The 22,771-nt window shown below is 33.7% G+C and overlaps 1 protein-coding gene across 1 annotated transcript; it reads right to left on the bottom strand.

The window, feature by feature from the left end:
- Positions 1-15,284: 15,284 nt before the first annotated feature.
- LOC123541674 (complement C1q subcomponent subunit B-like) lies at positions 15,285-19,556 on the bottom strand. The gene is made up of 2 exons (XM_053531349.1): positions 19,457-19,556; positions 15,285-15,697 (listed from the first exon to the last, which is right to left on the bottom strand). The coding sequence occupies exons 1-2, from the start codon at positions 19,554-19,556 to the stop codon at positions 15,285-15,287; spliced, it is 513 nt and encodes a 170-aa protein (XP_053387324.1).
- Between the last annotated feature and the right edge of the window lie 3,215 nt (positions 19,557-22,771).

Raw genomic sequence — 22,771 nt, 5'->3', positions numbered from 1 at the left:
ACAGTATTATTCAAATTGAGTCAAAATGTTTGAATTTTTCAGAATGCCAATTTATTTATGCAAGTGCATACAAGTTTCCTGCGTACGAAAAGAGATAATTATATGTTTTGGTAGATGTACAGTGAACAGCATGTCGTTCGAGGGCCAAATTGTCTTGATATTGTATTGTCTTAAACAACTGTTGAAATAGTTACTTTAAGGAAAATAGATTTAGCTGTTTATATAGTGTAAATGTATAATATTTTTCCCACCAAATATTTGAAACTATTGAGATGTTATATTTAGCTAAATGTAAATGTGTTTACTTATTAAATAAACAGATGAATATTATTTAGACTCTTTGATATTGTCTTTATTTGAACTATTTTCAAACAGCCATTATTTGCTGAAATGTATTTATGAGTCTTTTGCTCTTAAAAATAATCAATATTTTGCTTCTTTCATGTTGCTATATTGAAATGTTATGCGAAATATAAGAAAACTGATGATGGTAACCAATGTGGAAAACAGTTGGGATAAATGTTACTTGTTATGGTCATTTTCAATTTAAAAACTTGCAGTTTGATTTGTAATACATATTTTTCAGTTTTCGTTGATAATTTGTTACTTAATATATACTAAAACTAAGCTCTAAAATTGTTCAAATTTCAGTAGAAAATTGTGGTTTCTTGAATTGAAATGATGTTATCATGGAAACAAAGTCCGTGACTTATATATCTAAATGTAAAATTCAAAAGCGTTGACACATGTCTATTTAAGGAACACGGCTTTTGGCTTTTTATTTTCATTTTTAACAATATCCATGAAAATAATAGCACCATGCTGAACGTTTTTTCCATGAAAAATGCCAGACGAAGGGTATTGCTGTAAGTATTTTAAGCTGTGAAATTTGTTTAAATGAATGCAAATAACACGAAAATATAACTTACGTTAGAAATAATATGTTTTAAAGGTACATTAACGAGAAAGATATTTTTATTCAATATTTCTTTTATTAGAAATTAGGACAGAAAGCAAGATATAAGCTATTTTAAACATCTCTAATGACATGGTTACTTTAAACTTTGAGAAAAATAGGGTACCATGTAAAGTGCTTGGTATTTTGCTAATAATATTACCCAAATATTCCATGTTAGACATTAACGGAATGGCACTGAAGCCGCCGAAAGCCCGTTTTTATACATAGGTGTTTAAAAATGAGAGAAAATGCGTTACCATGGAAACGAGAGCCCCGCGACATATACCTTTTAAGCTTATATTAGAAAGTTAACGCGCATACTAGTTTTTTTTTTTCAATTATGCAGATTTCTACGGATATCAGTGAAACTAGAATACACTGAAAAGTGTTAAATATCCGTATTTTGTATTTTCCTTCTTCTTTCAATATAAAATACTTTTGGATGGTCATGTTCTTCAAACCTGGATAAAAATTGAACGTGAAGGGATAAAGATAAACGAAATTGAGATTGTAGCAGTTAAAACATCATATTACACGAAATACAAAAAAGAATCTACGGTTGAACTAATTTGAATTTACTCTGGTGACAAGGTAACCTACCTCCTTAAATACATAAGGTTATTTGTGTTTTGGTATGAAGTCATAGTAACCATTATAGCGCTTATAGCGCTCATCATGAAAAGTAGCCTATCATTACCTGCGACCTTGGAAAGCTAGTGTAGCACATGGGTGTTTGCACACGATCTTTACCGCATCGCATTTATGGAACGCCGTTTTTGCAATATAGCTGACAGACCAACATTGATGCCTAATTGTTCAAGAGGGTAGTTTTTAGTCATTGCTCTTTAATTTTCTGGACTATGGACCATTGTTGCTTTTCCTCTATATGATATAGACCTGAATTTTTCATTCATTATTTTATATATTTATTCAAACTTTCAGCAATGATCTATATCATACTGAAGAATTTGGCAAAAATCGATTCTATTATCTTTCCTTGTTTATTGAGATCAACGCTATACCTTGTTGTCTCCCTTCGACCGTCTAGCTAAATATCGATCACTATCGGATATTTTTTAGCGAGTGTTGCAGATCGTTATGGTTCGGCTATCTCCGCTTATCGTATCACGGGTGGTGCCGATCATAAAAACAAGGATTATAGATTAGAGATCTCCTGTAAAAACGTAGTGGGAAGGGTGATTTATTTTACACCAATTTAAGTACCGGTAAAACAACAACAGCAAATATAGTTATCAACTTGGTTTAATTCTGTTTTTCAATAATGTAAAATACGGAACGGAAAAAAAAAGACACTACGTTATTTATTCTTTTATTTTGCATAGTCAAAGAGCTATAAAAAAAGTGTTTTGTACTTCTTTGGCATAGTATATTGAAATATGATCAACACTATATTATCTTCTTTATATTTTACATTAAAGAAACTGAGACATAAAAACAAATATAGATACACAAAATCATGTATATTAGGCGAGCATACTGTAGGCTTACTTATTTTAGCGGTGTACTAATAGACATTTACGGATTAAGTCTACGTGGACTGTGAACACCTAAGATGATCGATTTTTCAAGGGGACCGTCTCAACATGATAATTTTAATTTATGTTTGGTAGGAAAACATTCCTATAATGATGGTAAGGTCTGGCTTAATATGTCACTGCACAGGATGATATTTGGATTTGTCTGTCCGTCCGTCTGTTCGCCAGAGAAATGTTTTGTTATACATATCGCAAAAAGTATTTGATCTAGCGTCATAACACTCTCCTGAAATATTCTTCAATATTATAAGTTTCGCATCTGCGACAAAGTTGAAAAGATGAGCTAGTCTGATCGCAATGTATCCGTATTCCATCGTCGTCGTCGTCCAACATGAAAAAATCTAAACTGGGTCAGTTGGGATCAAAATGTAGGTCAGCAGGTAAAACATTGTGAAAACTGTAGAAAACGTAATATCTTGCGTATCCATTCCTTTGTTGTTATTATATGCCCGAAGGGACGTATTTTGGGATACCACAGGTGTTCATCTGACTGTCTGACTGTCTGTTTGTCTGTATGTCCGTCTGTCCGTCTGTCCGTTAACAATTTCGTGTCGACTCCGCTCCTTGAAGGATTTTAAACAAACTTGAAACAAATGTTATCCACATCAAGAGGACGTGCAGAGCGTCTGTATCAGGTGGCTTGCTTTAAGGTCAAGGTCACACTTAGGGGTCAAGGTCATATGACTTTGTTTCGTGTCCGCTCTGTAACTCTTGTATCTGTATGAGGAATTTTAAAGAAACATTGCACAAATGTCCACCACATCGAGTCGCGTGCAAAGCGCATGTTTTGGATGGCTAGATACAAGGTCAAGGTCACACTAAGGGGTCAAAGGTCATATAACTTTGTTTCGAGTGCGATGTGTAACTGTTGAACTGCTTGAAGGATTTAAAAGAAACTTGACACAAATGTTTACCACATTGAGACGACGTGCAGTGCGCATAGATCGCTTCAAGGTCAAGGTCACACTTAGGGGTCAAAGGTCACATGACTTTGTTTTGTGTTTATGTTGCTTTGCATTGCGGTGCTCTTGGTTTTATTTGGCATATCCATTTTTTGTTCACTTGCAATATTTTCTCATTGAATTACTTCCCTTTTATGTTACTATAAATAGGTTATTTTGTAACATTTTTATTACTGACCGTAGGGAAAAAAACCGATACCACTTTTCTGTGGTACAACATGGATGGTACCTGCGAAGTTTAGGTGTATTTTGACATATCTGTACCTGGTAATGATTTTAGTGGACTTAGAGTATTTCGGGGAATTTCTTCCCTTTGTTGTCCTTTTTGTTTGGGCTTCAACAGTAAAGCTCTTTAAATTTTGCTCCCATCCCCTGATATAATCCTTCGGGCGTATATTGCCCCGCTTGGGGGAGCACTTGTTATTTCTGTATTAGCGTTAAAGACTTTGTATTTGTATAACTTTATTGTTTTAATTTGTCAGTAGTGGATGGACGAAGAGATGGACAGCTTTTTACCAGATAAATGAACGGAAGATAATCAAAATAAAAAAATCTTCCCATTTATACTGTATTATGGCATAAACATGAATGAAATGAAATTCATTTCTTGTTGACAGTTATCAGTTTATACAATCAATCCGACATGTTTTCTTCTACACACAAGGAATGCACAGGCATGTACGGTTCTTGAAAGTCGTTGTCGTGAGTGCCTCCATACAGAGCTTACGCTCTTGTAACACTTCAATTCTGCGATTGAATGTTCTACAGTTATTCTGTAATGACATATATATTTGTTCAATTTAGTACATTTAATTAAAAAGGGGCATAATTCTGTCAAAATCCAAACAGAGTTATGGGGATTGCTTTTCTTGGTGTAGATTTCGATAGTAAATAAATATTTTAAGTTTCAAGTCAATAGCTTTGATAGTAACAGAGATATTTGACTTTATCAAAAACATTAACCAAAAATTCTAAGTTAAAAAGGGGCACAATTCTATCAAAATTCAATCAGAGTTATGCGGATAGTTTCTCCTGGTGAAGCCTTTGATGGTTAATAACTATTTTAAGTTTCAAGTCAATAGCTTCGATAGTAACAGAGATATTTGCCTTTATCAAAAACTTTAACCAAAAATTCTAAGCTAAAAAGGGATGTAATTCTAACAAAATTCAAATCAGTGTTACGGGGACTGTTTCTAGGCATGTAGACTTAAATAGTAAATTAGTATTTTAAGATTCAAGTCAATAGATTTGATAGTAACAAAGATATTTGACTTGATCAAAAAAAATAACAGAAAATTCTTAATTAAAAAGGGGCATAATTCTGTAAAATTTCAAATCAGAGTTATGGGGATTGATTTTCCATGTGTAGACTTCGATAGTAAATAAGTATTTTAAGTTTCAAGTCAATAGCTTTGATAGTAACAGAGATATTTGACTTTATAATAAAATTTAACAGAAAATTCTTAATTAAAAAGGGGCATAATTTTGTAAAAATTCAAATCAGAGTTATGGGGTTTGTTCTTCCTTGTGTAGACTTCGACAGTAAATAACCATTTTAAGTTTCAAGTCAATAGCTTTGATAGTAACAGAGATATTTGACTTTATCACAAACTTTAACCAATAATTCTAAGATAAAAGGGGCATAATTCTATCAACATTAAATCAGAGTTATGCGGATAGTTTCTCCTGGTGAGGCCTTTGATGGTAAATAACTATTTTAAGTGTCAAGTCAATAGCTCGATAGTAACAGAGATATTTGCCTTTATCAAAAACTTTAACCAAAAATGCTAAATTAAAAAGGGGTATAATTCTGTAAAAATTCAATCAGAGTTATGGGGATTGTTCTTCCTTGTACAGACTTTGATAGTAAATAAGTATTTTAAGTTTCAAGTCAATAGCTTTGACAGTAACAGAGATATTTGACTTTATCAAAAATTTTAACCCAACGGAGACGCCGACGCCGACGCCGACGCCGGAGCGAGTGCAATAGCTCTACCTTTTCTTCGAAAAGTCGAGCTAAAAACAGGCACATCCAAATTTATATCACCTACCGCATAGTCATGATATAATAACTCAAACCCTATTGCCGTTATAAACTCTTTTTCATATCGCGCATAATATAATTAGACTATGTTGAGACGGTCCCCTTGAAAAATCTATCGCCTTATGTGTCCACAGTCCACGTAGACTTAATCCGTAAATGTCTAATAACAGCGCTTTTAGCGCTATCGCACGTGCGCTAATTCATGTCCGCGCATTAATTTGTCCAAGCATTTTCATGTACATTTTCATTTGATAATGTTTTCTTCGAACGTTTGCAAATAAATACTCTTGAGAGTTTGCACTTGTTACACTGCTTGCTAATATTTTAAGGTTCGTATGATATTCCAGTTTATTGTTCATATTACTATTTTAAATATACGATCATGCAAAATAAAATATTTAAGCTTGTAGTTTGTGTTTTTTTCTCATTTGATCAAGTTGTTATCGATTTCCGTATCACCTTCGGGCATGTCCGTTGTTGCAGTCGCTCGTTTACGGAAAGGTGTAAACGTTTGTATTAGGACACAATGCATGTAGGACAAAGGGGATTCAATGATTAAAATGTGTGACAATCTCGTTTTATTTCAGCAACTATAACTAGTATACAGAATATAAAACACGCAGATTTTTATAATTAAATACAAGAAGACAATACAGTTAGGTAGGCAATATTATACTGGGAGCGCGACTAAACATCGACAGACAAAACAATGACACGACAAAACGCCGACGCGACAAAAGCTCGACAAAAAACATCGACACAAACATCGACAAAACATTGACACATAATTTATTTACACCTTTTCTTCATTTTCAGGGTTTAAATTAGCTTGAAATTTTTACACGTATCTGAAAGGTTCGGTCTAAATCTTCAAACAGTCAAGATTAGGACTCGAACATTTACGGTTAATGTTCAGTTAATGGGTGGTGGTATTAAAATGTGCAGTTGTGGAAATTGTTGTCAGGTACTGACCAAACTTACACAGCTGACAAAAAATTCAATACCAGTTCGATTAAGTGCAACACTGATATCTTTTATGTGACAACAACTCACTTTTGATGACAAAGAGCTTAGTTGGGACATTCTAGGACATATTAGACAAGTTTCGTGTCAAATTATATCATTCTATGTCACAGATAACAGCTCATTTTGTTCATATTCGTAAGATAATATCTGTAATTAGTCAATAATGAAAAGAAGTTAGTTTTGAACAACTGGGCCACGGTTTAAATTCATTCACATTAATTGAAGTATGACAAAAAAATGATATACGTTCCCTTACCCTGCAAAATTAAAGACATTATTTAGGTAAGGTTTAAGATATTGGCAAAACAACAAAACGTCTATTTAGTGGATTATATATGTCAGTATCGACTCAAGATATGCGATTTCCTTTGATCATAGCAAACTTTATATAAATAGACTGGTTTTCATTGTACCGTTAAAACCGATGTTTTTGTCATTCATAAGTTGTTGAACTGTATACATTTAGTAATTATGAACAAAAGCATAAAACAATAAAACAGAGATAATTTGACAACCCTGTATACAATACTATCGCTTTTAATTATTTGATTATTCAGAAGGAAACATTAGCCTAAGATTTATTGTTATAAATCAATGCCATAACCGTTTTTTACGAGTTGTCAAAAACAAAAAATAACCTTCGAATACTTACTGTAGTTAAACTATAGAATTTCACTAACGCCGCGCCAAAATGTCTCAAACGTCGTTACTTTTGATCATCATGTCATGATGGATAGATAACCTTCAAGTAACTTATAAGAAATTTGGACCTTGTCATGGCGTAAAAACACCTGTTTTGATCTCCTAGGAAGGTATTCATTTCATAATTGACGTAGTCTTTTTTTAAGTGCAGTTAAGTGCAGTCAAGTGCAGGTATATATATACCTTTTTAGTTTTGTTTTTTTTGCCTTTCCTTATTGTTCTTTGATAGATTGTTTAGCGCAAAGTGTGCAATGCTTTTATTTCAGTCCACGAACACGAACTTCACGGGTAAAAACTTTCAGCAGATGTAATTCAGTTAGTATACTTATCAAAAAAGTATGTATTCAGAAAAAATCACCCGTGTATTTTGATGTTTATGATCAGTTTAATCCAAAAATATATAATACACATTAAAAAAACTAATATTTGCTCATGTCCGGTTGTTTATGGTGGTACTGGCCTGAAACAGATCGAGTGTAAACAATTACAATAATAACTTGCTTAATGCCACTATGATTTACTTCCAGAGTAAGTTCTTGCTTTCTTTTTTGTTTGTTTATTAGATATTGGTAATTCTAAGGGTCTCTGTGATGGTGTAGCGTTTTGTTCCTCGGGCATCTTCGGTATTCGGTGGTTCCCCGATGGTTACAGCTCGACCTGAACATTTTTGTATGACACATCGCCAATACGTTTTTACTACTTTATCCTTACGACTTCTGTCCTTATTAAAAATATATTCATCAAACACAAGTTGTAACTTTCCTTTTTGTAAAGTAACGAACACCATCACTATGGACGAAGACGAAACTTTAAGTCTTTTCACTCTTTTTGTACATGTATTCAATTATATTAATTCTATTGTCACGATAAAGAAAGTCGTTCGATTATACGTGCTCTTAGACCAATTCTACAAGAACGTAAATACTTATGAATTATAATCGTATGATCAAAATTATGAATTATTAATTATGATCATAAAATTATTTTCGGTCAATTTATTGTAAAGATGTTCAATACTCGGATCATTTAGGGCATTTAGAGCACGTATGCTTATGAATAATAATCGTATGATCAAAATCATGATCGTACGATAATCGTATGATCAAAATTATTTTCGAACATAAATGCGACAAAATGCCGACACGACACTATGCGACATGTCGATCTTTTGTCGCATCGATCAATTGTCGCGTCGATGTTTTGTCATAGACCCCTTTTACTCTATATACTGTACGTAAACATAAAGCTACATCACAGTTGAAAGTATCATTGAAAAAATACATGCACAAGTATCATCATGGCACACTATCTTAAAGTCATAGTTGGTACATGTTCAGGTTGTATAGGGTCGACAGTCAGATTCGTATTACAATAATTACAGCAGAAACACATTACATAAAAATTGCCGACGGTTAAGTTTATTTCCGAAAATCTTCGTGAATCGCCGTAAATCTCCGACAGCCTCATCTCGGACAGCGCTAAAATTAGAAATTAGCGGTCCCGCGAGAGCGCTAATTCACGTACACGCATTAATTAGATATTTCACCAAAAATTGCTTTTGCGCTAAATTTTTGCCGCGCTAATAGATGTACGCATACAGTAACATACATGTACATGAAACTACTATTATCTTAAAAAATAGAAAGCAGGAAAAAAATATATTTTTTAAAAGTGCTTACAAACTTGACAATTTCATTTTCAGTTATTATAAATAGATGTGAAATGCGTTTATTATTATTATTATTTATCATATTTAACTTGTCAAAATTAATTTTGCTATGTAATGAACATTTGAAAAACATATTGTCACACACTGATGAAAAATGAACAGAAAAACAAACTAGCAAACATACTTGACAATGTAAAAGGTATCTTTTTATGACACCAGAGTCTGTTTATTGGAAGTGTGACCTAATTGCCCCGGAGCCAGTCATTGTGTAATAAAGTATGTGCGAAATATGACTTCTCGAGGTTTCTCAAAAGGGACTGACTGACTGATTTAATAAATGTCAGATTTTTAAAATAAAAAGAGGACAACCTAAGAATAAAACAAAACACACCATTGAAAAAAGTCTTTTAGAAAAGATTTAGAATAAAGTGACACTAATGTAGTGTAAAGGTTATTCATAATAACTATCACGCATATTTTTACTATATGAACAGGGGATTACAGATTTTTTATATCTTTGAGCGCGTGCTATACCTTCTTGAGATTAGCTGTGCGTACATTCAGTTCAATTCAATTTCGATTTATTGCATAAATACAATGTCTACAGCAAGTGAAAGCATTATATAATATGGAGCAGAGAATGTATATAATAATTTTCAGGAGAGACAATAAACCAAAGAGCTGTAAAAAATTACAAATGTATTTTATACTTCTTTGAATAAACTAATAAATCAATAAACGACAGTTTTTCACAATGTTGTCAAAAATTTTCTACAGTATAATATTTTCACTCTTAGGCGAACTTTTAACACGTGTTCTATATATATATATATATACTTTAATATCGAACAATTAACCTGTATTCAGGAAAAAATACTGTTAATCAAATACAAGTAAATACTCAATCTTATGTATCTAACAACATTTGTACATGAAAATGAAAAAATATATTTATTGTGTATTTAAGTCTCGTTCATTAAACATGTTACAATTTTCTAAATGCTCTTACGCAACCGAGAAGATTATTATCTGTGTAATAAAAAGACCTGATCGTCCCTAATCCCCTAATAAAAAGGTGTTGATAAGCAATAAACTTGCAAAAAGCTGTTAACTGGTAATAAACAACCATCGAAAAGCGCTTTAATATTGCCGTTTCAGAGGCTCCGAAAACAATTTACTCAAATGTTGCATTATATAAATTCTTTATAACATAATTATGGTCAAAACTTAAACTAAGGGGTATAAGTATAATTAAACGAATCTTTAAAATACGAGACAATGGTTTAGAAAGAAATATATATAGTTCCAACGTGCATCATGTCTTACATATTTTTATTTATTAACATGATACGTCAGCATCTTTCTCTGTAACATTTATTTTACGGAAAGCTTGTAATTCCCAAAAACTATGGTTCGCCTTAATATAACTGAAATTATTCCCGCACTGTTATTATCACCTAATACTATGCAGCTAAACTTCGGGCGAGTTCGTGCGTTTCGCACGCGTCCGGAAATACCACGGACACGGCAAATATAGAAATAATACAAAACCACCAACTTTTAAACGTCTAGAGAAGAAGACATTAAAATAATTTCAAAATAAAAACATATATAAAAAGTTTATTGTCTGTAGAATACTTCAATAGGATAATAAATATTCTCAAAATATGAACAAAGTGGCTACATGGGAAATAATAAGATACGTTTCACAGGTTTTTGCTTTTTTTATTCAGTAACTATATGCCGTAAACAGAGACTGAAAGTGATGTTTTTTAATCGCCAAGGGAAGCATTAATTCTTCATTTTAGAAAAATAATTTTTATATCTTTGTAAAGAGAAAAGAATGACAAACACTTCAATAGGATAAAAAATATTGTGTGTTCACTCTATTTAAAACAATATTTGTTCAAACTTTTTTCCTTCTTTGTTTCTATTGGAAAATATCAACCAGATAAAAATCGATATCGTACTGCCAGGTGATTTCAAGGGGGATAATTTTACCGGTAAGACGACAAATTTTACCTAATTGTTGATCATGTTGATACCTAGTTGTGCGTAAGGGCTTTTCTATTGCTTTTATTTTTCTTGATTATGGTCCTGTGCTGTTTTGCTAAAAATGTCACATTTGTGATAGCTCTATTTAAGTATTAAGTATTAAGAATGTAACCAGTTGAGCTAAAAGTTATGTTATACATGAAAGGAAAATATAGTTCCTTTTATTCAAAAGAATAACTTTCAACACTCATAAATAAATACTTTATAGATATATGTGTACAAGGTTAACGCGCAATGGTATAATAATAAAAAACATTAGTTTCTTTACAGTTTGAGCGGTCACGTATAGTACCATAAAGATTTCTTGTCTGTATATCTCCTTGCCGCAGGAAATCTTTGACTTGTCTATAGGTATAAATTGGCCGTTAGTTTTATCCAGCTTTTTTTTAAACTTAAGCCCTCTACAGACGGTAGGTTTTTGTTGTACAACACCAATTAAATTCAAGATGTACAGCCAAATATTATCGTGTGTATGATGCTATTCCTTGATTTCGTAAATCTTAAGTCTTGACTTACAGATTAGGACATGTTCTATTTCGTAAGTTTTGCCTTACGTACCACCCACGTTGACAAGCAACAAATTGGTAAATAATTAGTTGATAAGAGGCAAGTGAATAAAATTCCAGAAACAATTGCCTTAAAAATAAACACAAATCTGAATATAAAATGGCTTCTAATGCATAATGGAAAAAGGATTACACTGAAAAGTTAAATGATTTGAGCCGCGCAATGAGAGAGCCAACATAGTGCGTTTCCGACCAGCATCCGCGCAGTCTGGTTCATGCTGTTTGCTTACGGTTTCTCTAATTGCAATAGACTTTGAAAGCAAACATCATTGATCCTGACCAGTCTGCGCGGATGCATCCACGCTGGTCGCAAAGCCACTATGTTGGTTTTCTCATGGCATGGCTCATTTGCGTCATGCGTAATCAAATTCATGGGACATAAAAAAGTGATTTTTTTGATTATTATATTATTAATGGTTACATTCTTTTCAGTACCTGATGCACTATGTTTACTAGGTAAATATCTGTGATTTATATGGGAATGGAATACTGTCTGTATGTGAAAAATGTACAATTTCAAAATTGTACATCTTTGAGATAATTAGTGTTGTACAACAAAAACCTACCGTCTGTAGAGGTCTTTAGTCATCCATGTCTACATATATTGCGACTTAGCAACATCAGGGTAAAGAATTATTTTTTTTTGATCCTATTTATGACCTCTATTCTTATTTGTCACTAAATACATTTTTGAACGTCATATTGCAATGATAGTATAGAACTATTTCAAACAAATCTCTGATGAAATTGTTTTATACAATCTTTAATGGAAGAAGAATAACTACTAAATAACCTTTTCCGGAGCATCTTTAAGACTAGGAGGTGCTACAGGGGACTTCTTTAGTTGGAGCTTGGGAACTAAACTTTATAACAGTCATAGGCAAAATTACCACAGGATAGTCTTAACCGTGTTCGCGGGTTGTTTTAAAGATGTCTATGCTAGTGGAATTTCTAAATACACGTTTATGTAACAAAAGACACAATAAGATTCTTTGGACGAAATAAGCACCGCAAAACACAGATGGAGCAACCAATCACAAAGTCGACCAACCACAAATAAAAACTTTCCTAACCTATTATTTTACTAACTTATTTCAGATCAAGTGCAGTCGTTCTGCACATGTCCGAAAGTTATCATTTGGAGCGCACGACAAAGATAAGCAAATTTTTGCATGTCCACACGCATTTAGTGTATGATATATGTAATATACTGACTACAGGTTAGGGTTAGCATCACCATGGTTACAAAATATATACATTAAAGATACTAGTCATTCAAATCGCATTAATTCGGTATATTCCGGAGTCTGTAATATAACACATGCCTACAATACCTGTTTTCAGTCACAATCTTTATTTTAGGTGGAAATATATGGTAGTACATTGTGATTATATGAAATATATTAAAATGGGGTAGGATGGAGGTGTGGGAGGGAAAGGTAAATAGAAAGGGAGGAAAGACATAGCATAAAGAGGGAAAACACCAAGAACTTGAAAGAAAATAATCATAGCATGTAAAAAGCAAGTGGAAAAGAGTTACATCTTTTAATAAACGTCAAATTTTAAGCCTCATATGTAACAGTAGTGCACTTATAAAAGATGACGTTGATCAAATGATAGCCTTACAAGAAGCCAAGCAGCTATTAGTGGAACTAAGCATATCGGAATGAAAGAAACTTGGGTGAATACAAAGAGCTTTCACCGTCTACTAGAGTATGGATTGAAGCGTTTCTTTACATATTGGCCGCTCTTTTCAAATGCCGTAAAACTGGAAAATATCAAAAGTATAGACGGCATAGCGGCGCGCTGGAAAAGATATCAACAGAAACCAGGCAAATATTTGATGGATTTCGTCATGGATTTACATAATGCATGTAATCCTTGATAATGTGTTAGAATCAAAATAAATATCTCAAAGAGTGATTTGCTCATCAATTAAATCATTGTTTGTCGTTTAGATGCGCCGTAGTGCTATAATTCCTTCGCATCTAAACTCCAAATAATGATTTTACACAACAGCAAATCACTGTATGGGAGATATTATTTCTTAAATAATAATGTATATGTAGGAAAAGAAAGAAGAAACAATATCCTGTTTTGTCAACGACTTGAAATAACGTATGTTAAGTAATTTACTTAATTTGAACTTTTAAAAATGATAAAGATTCGAATCTAGGCTGTTGCGTGTGTTCGATCTGGTAAAGCCATTTCCGAGTTCGGCTGAACAGTCTAGGACAGGCTAGCCTGTCACGCTTGTATACTTTCTCCAACCTACAAAGTAATTAACCAATCCTAACCCTTGCTCTGACAAGAAATGAAATTGCTTTTGCTCTGCTCGTTCTGCTCATTCTGCATGGCCATTACCAGCCAATAGATAGTGATCACCGATTCATTGCCTAATGTCAAGGCTAGTAAAGGTCAGCTCTTCAGTGAGGAAGATATAATTAGTAGTTACTAGCATTAACTCCAGTCAGTGACCTGAAGTCGTCCCATACCGCTACACGAATAAGCTTAAGGAAACAAATTGATGTAAGGTGCAGTAAAAATGAAACATTAAGGTCACAATACACTAATTCAGTGCCTTCTTTATTTCATGTAATCAATAATATCTTCAGACCTCATTTCCAGTATTTTAGAGAATTTCAATGATATGAAAACCACAATATAACCCAGTAAGTGAAATATGTCTTTCTACCAAAAAATAAAAAAAAAATAATGAGATGTTCTGTTACATATAAGAAAAATAATCTGTTTAACAACAAAACAACGCCGTCTGGAAATATCCCCATGAAAATTGTTGTTTAGCAATAACTACGCGTATGTACACATTTCTTAAATGAGTAAAACTAAACCCTAACAATGAAAGTGGTCTTGAATTTTCTTCAATACTAAGCCAAACAAAACTGCCAATTCCTTATATACCTCATAATACCATATTTCAAAAACAACATGGAACTATATTTTGGACTACTTCACATGACATGTGTAGTCACTTCCTATATGGTGTAATTAGTCCTTTGATATTTAACCCTTACCCTGCTAAATTTCTAAAATGGACTGATCAGTCAATTTAGGCAGTATTACTTACTTTTTAAAGGTGTATTCACTGAAAATTTGCTGACTGAATAGCGAGCAGTGCAGACCATGATCAGACTGCAGTGGCCGCAAAGGCAATGTTACTTGCCGCCAACAAGTAAACTGAAGTTACAAGGAATCTATTCTGGGACTGTAAAATTTTAAACTTTTACTGAGAGGAAGTCAGAAAGATGGATAAATGACAATGGCATAAAGTTCTAGGTAATGAACAGTTTAATAAAGCCACAAGAAATCTACTTTTTTAATAATGTATATCTTATGTCGATTCAGTTACATATTACAGTTCCGAGAACTCAAATCATGTCCAAAATTCTAGTTAAATATCTTTTTATTTCTTTTCGTTTTAGTTTTATCTTCACTATTGTAAGAGGTATAACTAGTATTGAAAAGGTAAGTGTTTAAATCAGAGTTGTTTCCCTTCGATGGAGTTATTTTTTGCCTAGTTTAACAAAGAACTCATCCTGATACCAAGAAGTCGTACATAATATATGAGAACATGTGATTTTATTTGCTAATTTTTGTGGAAAATTTAAGTCACCCATCAACGATGGCCACCAGCAGCTAAATCAGAGAGAATCTTTTTATTGATTACTACGCACTAAAACACACATAAACGATGGCCACCGATCGCTAAATCAGAGAGAATCTTTTCATTGATTACCACGTACTAAAACACCTATAAACGATGGCCAACGATATTCATCGGAAAGTAGGTTACTAGTTTCGTAGGAAGACTTTATGTACACACGCTCTCCAACCGCCATGACAGCCGGTGCACTGAGAGAACTACAACTGCTATATTTTTCTTCATATTCCGTGCTAGTAGCAATCTTGTTTCCCTCGTGCATAATGGAAAATACCATAAAGAATTCTCCTCGGTTACACGCATGCGCTGTGAAGTGATAAAGACCGGCGACTGGTGCATTAAAATATCCCGTCATCGGGTTATATCCTCCTCCTGCATTTAGTAGAACGTGTTGAAATATAACAGCTTTGTCCTTTGGATGGAACCCGTTGTCAGTTGTATAAGCATTAAATGCAATTAGTGGTGTTGCCGATCCCTCTGTAATGAAACATAGAAACAAATATATGTATGCAATTTACAACTGAATGCACAAAACAGGCTACATTAACATCTACTTCATTATATACTATTCAGTTATTATTCTTTTTAACAATATGTTTAGAAATGGTAAATCTTTTTACAGTTGTTGGCTTATTCACACACTGAAGGAGTCATATTTTAGTCTCTGAAACCTCATGAAGTTAATCTCCAAAAAAGAGAAAGACAAGACACTGATATAAAAATGAATAGTGTTTTATCTTGTTTGTTTGTTTGTTTCTAAAAAGACCTGTCTATGTTATGTTTCAACAATTTTGTTTGATTACCATAGGTGAATAGGTGAACTCCGTTGTTATTCTTGCATTATCTGAACTCACGAGACAATACCTGTTATAGAAAACGTACTTTCATGAGCGTGTGTATTCTTGTAATATCTGACAGGTGTTTAGTTTTTTTGTTCGGGTAAGTAACGAGTGCAGAAGAAACATTTCTTTTCGGCAATTCTCGTTTGATTGCGTATTCTCGCTAGGCAATTCGGTATCCTTCGGATGTAACTATAGCTTAACGAGCTTCCGTAAAAACCTGATATTGCCGAAATCACATACTGAGAATACGGAAATTGCCGCTTGTCATTACGTGTCTACTACCTTAAGGTAGTTACGGGTAAAAGGAATGGGAAATAACTGCTGATTATTTAATGCAATAATTATCAGAAAAAATGAAGAAAGAGAGAAGTTAATTCCTAATTAACGGTACATTTGTGTTTGCAAAGCGAATTGATATATACATATCACATGTTTATTGATCAAGTTTTCTAAATGCATAGATGGGGCGTTTTTAAAATTCTTGAGTGAATACTGATGGTTGAAAAAATATATAGCAAAATACATTTGATAACTTAAAAACCCAGAAGTAGTTATAGCGACCTAAGCTGTCTAAATTAGAAAGCTCATATTTCACGCCAGGATAGTTTGTCGAGATTTATAAAACCGCAGGTGTAATTAATGACATTTTCATAGATATATTTTATAATATTGTGAAGATTACATTAGAAATATGCTCGGTTATGTGTTGTTTGTCCATGGATATACATTATAAATTGCACTATGTTCGCAATATACTAACAAATAAAATCCTGAACTGAACAGAACTGAACTGGATCCATTCTTTATCATGTCCAATCCGGCTATTGCCGGACAAATTTTACACTTTTAATTAACAGCACATATACATGCATAACAATTTCATCGCCTTAAATCAACATTCTACGTAAAACTCTGAGGAAAACCTTTCGGGGTTTGCTATTCAATTTTATTCCAATCTGTTGTTTTACTGCGACATGAACCCCCGCAAGCTTAGCTCGATAGGGAGAACGCTGAGCTACGGATCGTGGGGCCATGAATTTGATTTGTATCAATTGAACTTTTTAACCTGAAACCGTATTTCCTACACTATTATCTGCTTCAAATGCATTCAGACTGAAACAGGAGTTACTTCACAACTACCCTGCTAAATTTCTATAATAAACTTGTCTATCTTTCATTCTGGGCAGTACCATTATCTGTTTAAAGGGGTGCTTACCAAAATGATACTGATTAAATGACAAACAGCGCAAAACTTGATTAAACAGTTCAAACTAAAATAAAACACTTTTCCTATTTTTAGTTTTCTTTTCAATTTCGTCTCGCAGCTTCTCTAGTTGTCTTTCCATTTTGTCTTTGCGGTGTTCTAAGAGAGAGAGTATAGTTTCCTCGAATCTTCCCATCTCTTTGTCCCATTGTTCCACTTTAGCTTCAACTCGTGACAGTCTTTCAGACGTATTTTCCTCGTTTGGAGCTTTTGAACAAGCTTGTTCATTTTCAACAGCGTAGGAATATTCAAAATTATAGCAACAGACAATAATGCTCAACATGTAAAACGCGTTCATGTTTTCGGATGAAATTAATTCGATCAAAATAACTAGATACAGCTGAAAACAGGAAGTAAAAAACGAAGCGAAATATTGTCCAATGAATCTCATCTTAATACAGACGTCAAATTGATATATTGTGTTTTTATGATTTACTCGTTTCAGCTTTATGATTTTACAAAAAAACAACAACAAACAAACAAAAAAACTTATAATCATACGAATGTATAATATGCATATTGCATGTTGTGAAATTTGTAGTTTGTGATAAAATTCAAACTGATCAATCTGGATCTTTACGATATTGCCTAATTGAAATGAAAAGCGCAGAAAGTGTAAATGTAGTGTAAGTGTAGATCGATTAAATAAGACACAAAAGATGAAAATAAATCAAAATTGCCTTAAAAGCCGCTTTATTGCTTTGATTATATATTCAAGTTAGAATTGACAAATTGGTTTTAAAGGAGGAAATCAATATGTTATTTCTTAACACGGACAGCTAAGTATATCATACAGTGTTAAAGTCGCAGAATTCGCCCGTTACATTAAATTAATTTTACTCTTAAGTACGCTACTTACTGAGATGTGACTCAATGACCTTATCTCTAAAGATCTCGTCTGGACTAATTGATATTTCGAACACGAATTAGACTCTACCGCGAAACATATTCTGTATTAGTATGTTTATATTTACACTTTCAACTTATCAATAGGTAACAACTCTGGGGATACTGGTTCAAACCGTCTGGTTATTGATCTTGATTTAGATACTAAAGCGAAACATGTTAACCTTTAGCCTGCTGGTGGCAATTATTCTGCCTTTGTGACCAGCGCAGGCCAAGATATTCAGATAGGAAATTCAGTGAACGTCCCTTTATAAACGTTACTGTCCAAATTGAATGACTGATCATTTCATTATGGACTTTTGCAGGCTAAAGGTTAATAGTTAGTAAAATCATCAGCGCAATTTGGCAGATCCAGTGAAAAAAGTAGTTTTTATGCAAGAATAGTTAGTAAGACTTCGATCAGAGAAAAATTACAAAATAGCTCAATTTAATCAATTTAATCATCCGCGCAATTTGACAAATCTAACGGTCAGTGGCTTGGGAAAAACTTGGGGAAGAAGTAAGTGTATACCACACTTGACCTTCTGTTAACAGTGATATGCATTTTGTTTAAGTTTGATTGAGGTCACAGATAATAATTCTTGCTATCAAGCTGAGAACATTTATGCAGTGTTGAGTAATTCAAGAGCTATATCTCTAGAGTGACTGCAACGGTCAAAGTACAACAAAGTCCTTTGTAACTGAAATATAGTATACGAAGTATGCTTTGAAAGTGAGCAGCATACAGACGTTCGAATAAAAAGCTAATTTTGATAGATACTATTTTAATTGTTGTCATTAAATAATACATAAAGAATGTAAAGCAAACTGCTAATGGAAAGAATTTTAAAAAATCTGCACTAAAAATACTGATATACACGAAATGCTTTGATACTATATTATCAGCATCTATAAGGAAATCATGCGGTAGGTTTTAAAGGCAACAGATAATTAGATTTTGTTTGATTGCACATAGGAGTAATTTCGTTTGTTGAGAAGTATGTTTAGGTGTTTTGTGAAAATGAGTCAAAATATTGCCACTATCGGCCTGACGTTTTACTATTCTACGTCCGAGGAGCTTGCGATAAAAATGTTTAGATGTTTTGTGATAAGAAGTCAAAATGTTGCCACTGTCGATATTTGTCATCACTGAGCATTTTGTTTATGAATAATCTATGTAAATTAACGATAGCTACCTACTAAATATCCCACGAAAGGAGGCCATCTGTATGATTTGAAAACAACCGACTAACATGTAAGTAGACTGAAGATTAACACGTTCGTCTATCTCCAGTTTGGCTGGAACACTTGCTGGGTTACAGCTGTTGGTTTTGGCTTCATACATTTGGTAGCCCCACTTTATTTATTTATTTATTTATTTATTTATTTATTTATTTATTAACTTTTGAGTTCATCGTTTTAGATATATATATTTCCTTGGTGTACTGCCACGGCTATAATATACTCATAGTATCTATGGGATGGGTTCCTTTAAATATGGGACAACCAAAAGAAAGTTTGCAGACTGTAATAATTGATTTAATGCTTCTTTCTTATATCATGATCACGATAATAAAGATGATAAACAGAGATACTTGTGTATCGGTATCGGTATCAGTATCCTGGAAATAAAAATAATTCAATTATATTATCTATTTAACAAATTATTCAAATGTCAAAATTACAACGCGATATGACAGATGACAGCTGTCAAAAATGTAAACAAACATTGACCACCTGATAAAATCAGTCATGCTTAGCATTATTGCATTACAGGTAAAATATAATGTGTTTACAAATAGCGATCATACAATTATGTACCCATCATAAAAGAATATATAAGTCAAAATATTTACCTGGAAATGTATAAGTTCCAGTTGATATACAAAAATGCACAAAATATATGAGCGGCTTAAAATGCAACAGACATCTTGAAATTTGACTTAAAAAGTGACCAGTGCAGTGATTGGTTGTTAGTGATCACGTGCATACGTTTTATATAGGTTCATTTATAGGATTCATATTGGAAGGTTATTGATTTATTTCCCTTGGACTGAAAAAGAAAGTTTTGGAACTATGGAACGTCATACGTGTCATAAGTCTGACAACACACAAGTAAAAACAACGGAGTATTATTGGTAGATCATTTAATTTCACTCTATGACATTCTCCCCCTGCTCCGAAAATGTCGTCCCCGACATTTATGGGAACATCTTAAGTAAAGAATTAACAAATATTTGCAGATCAAATACAAGTTACAAGTTGCTTCCGATATATCGCTCCTGTGCTTATTATAAAAACAACGAAGTATTTAAGCGAAATATACATAGGTGAATACTGTGGTGAATATTGTGAATCATTACATGTGTGCTTGTAAATGTATTGTAATAATTATTGTAGTATGATTGTGAACTATATACGATTTTAAATCGCACGCAATATGCTTCACAAATCCATTTTCATTTCACAATTATCCACAAGTACAGTATTTGCATTCACTCAGTGTCCATTCATACTTCATATATTATGTACATAATTCAGGTAAAGTTTTGTAAAAGTTAGTCTCTTTTTCACTTTCAATTTACACAATTGTAACAACAGGATTTCTTAAGGTAAGTATTATGCATCAGAAGAGGAAGCTCTGGTAAGTATCTTTATTACCATACTAGAACATAAATCTGTTATTCCATATTCTAGGCGATCCATACATTCAGCTAGAGAAGCAAGGCTGCGTCTATAAAATTTCAGGTAAAACTATTTTGCTTTCAGGTGCAACTATATCAGGTAAGTATGATTACTTCTCTTTCAGGTTCCAAAAGGAAAAAACAAGGTAAAACTCCTAAAGGTAAGTATCAGATTTTATTGTACAACAGTACTATTTACCCTGGTTCCTCTGATGAATCTCCTGTGTCATCTAGGTTTGTATCATTTGAGTCCTGTGATGATGCCTCTGACGTTGGAGAAACACTTTCATATGCTATGTGTTTCATTCCAAGAGGTAATAGATGGTTTCTGTGAAGTTTCCGTGTCTTTTTGGCATTCCGGCAGTCCTTTAATATCTCGTATACTGGTAGATCATCATTTGGTTGTGCCACAACTATATACGGCGTATCCTCCCATCTGTCTGCTAGCTTGTGTTTTCCACGAATATTAACGTTTCTTGCAAGGACAAGGTCTCCCGGTTTTAAACTGTTTGCTTTAGCTTTGATGTCATATCGCTCTTTATTCTTTGCTGCTGCTAGCTTTGACGTCTCTTCAGCTTTCTTGTATGCTGATGCCAATTTTGCCCTGAGTTTGTTGATATACTCATGTTGGTTTTGACTACTAAAGTCTTGAGATGGAAGACCTAAGAGAGCGTCGATAGCCAGTTTTGGATGTCGCCCGAACATAAGAAAATATGGTGAAAATCCTGTGCTTGGATGTATTGTTATATTGTACGCGTGGACTAATGGAGCTATGTGAGATTTCCAATCACTTTTCATGCTGTTTTCCAGCGTTCCAAGTATCTTCAAAAGAGCTGAGTTGAAGCGCTCTACAGGATTTCCCATAGGATGGTACGGTGTTGTATGTGATTTGGCGACACCTGCTAGCTGACAAAGCTCTTTGATCAAGGAAGATTCAAAGTTAGCTCCCTGATCACTATGGATCCTTGAAGGAAACCCATAATGAACAATGAATTGATCAAAGAGAACACGGGCTGTTGTTTTTGCCGTCTGATTCTTAGTAGGGTACGCCTGTGAATACCTCGTAAAGTGATCTGTGAGTACGAGTATATGCTCATGGCCGCCTTTGGACTTCTCCAAACTTAAGAAATCGATGCAAAGTATTTCCATTGGCGAAGAGGTGGTGAAGTTGACCAGTGGTGCTACGGAAGGAAAGGTTTTCCGCTTGGTGCAGCGATCACACTGTCGGACTCTTTCCTCTATCCAAGAATCTATGCCAGGCCAGTAGAACCTTTGCTTAAAGAGGGATGTTGTTCTGTCTTGACCTTGGTGTCCGAGATCATCATGGAGTGCCAAAAATATCTCTTCTCGTAGATGAGTTGGAAGGACTAACTGAAGATATTCTTGGTCGTTCAGCTTACCTCGGCGGTATACTACTCTGTCTTTCAGTACAAGATGATTCCATTCCCGATGGTACTTTCTCACTGTAAGATCATTAGTGCAAGTCTGCTGAGCAGTGGGCTTTACACCATCTTTCAGGTAAGTAGTAATTTGTGAAATGGTGTTATCGTCTTGTTGAGCTTTTCGCCAGTCTTTGGATTTTAGAGACAAGGAGTCAACAATATCGTCCGGGACTACATCTTTTGCGGGTTCAACTGTTTGAAGATTGTCTGGCGTTACCATACTAAATACAACAGGAGCCTGTATGGTGTCAGTGGTAGCTATAAGTGCAAGCGCTTGGATGATGTCGTTGGTAATACTGTTGTCAAAAGTACTTGAATCCTGTTCGAACATTCGAGAAAGACCGTCGGCATCTGCATTTTCTTTTCCACTCCTGTATCTGATGTTAAAGTTATAATTTGATAAGGCTGCCATCCATCGATGTCTTGTAGCGTCG

The sequence above is a fragment of the Mercenaria mercenaria genome, chromosome 19 (genome assembly GCF_021730395.1).
Source record: "Mercenaria mercenaria strain notata chromosome 19, MADL_Memer_1, whole genome shotgun sequence".
NCBI classification, from domain to species: Eukaryota; Metazoa; Mollusca; class Bivalvia; order Venerida; family Veneridae; genus Mercenaria; species Mercenaria mercenaria.
This window is presented reverse-complemented; position numbering and strand designations above follow the sequence as displayed.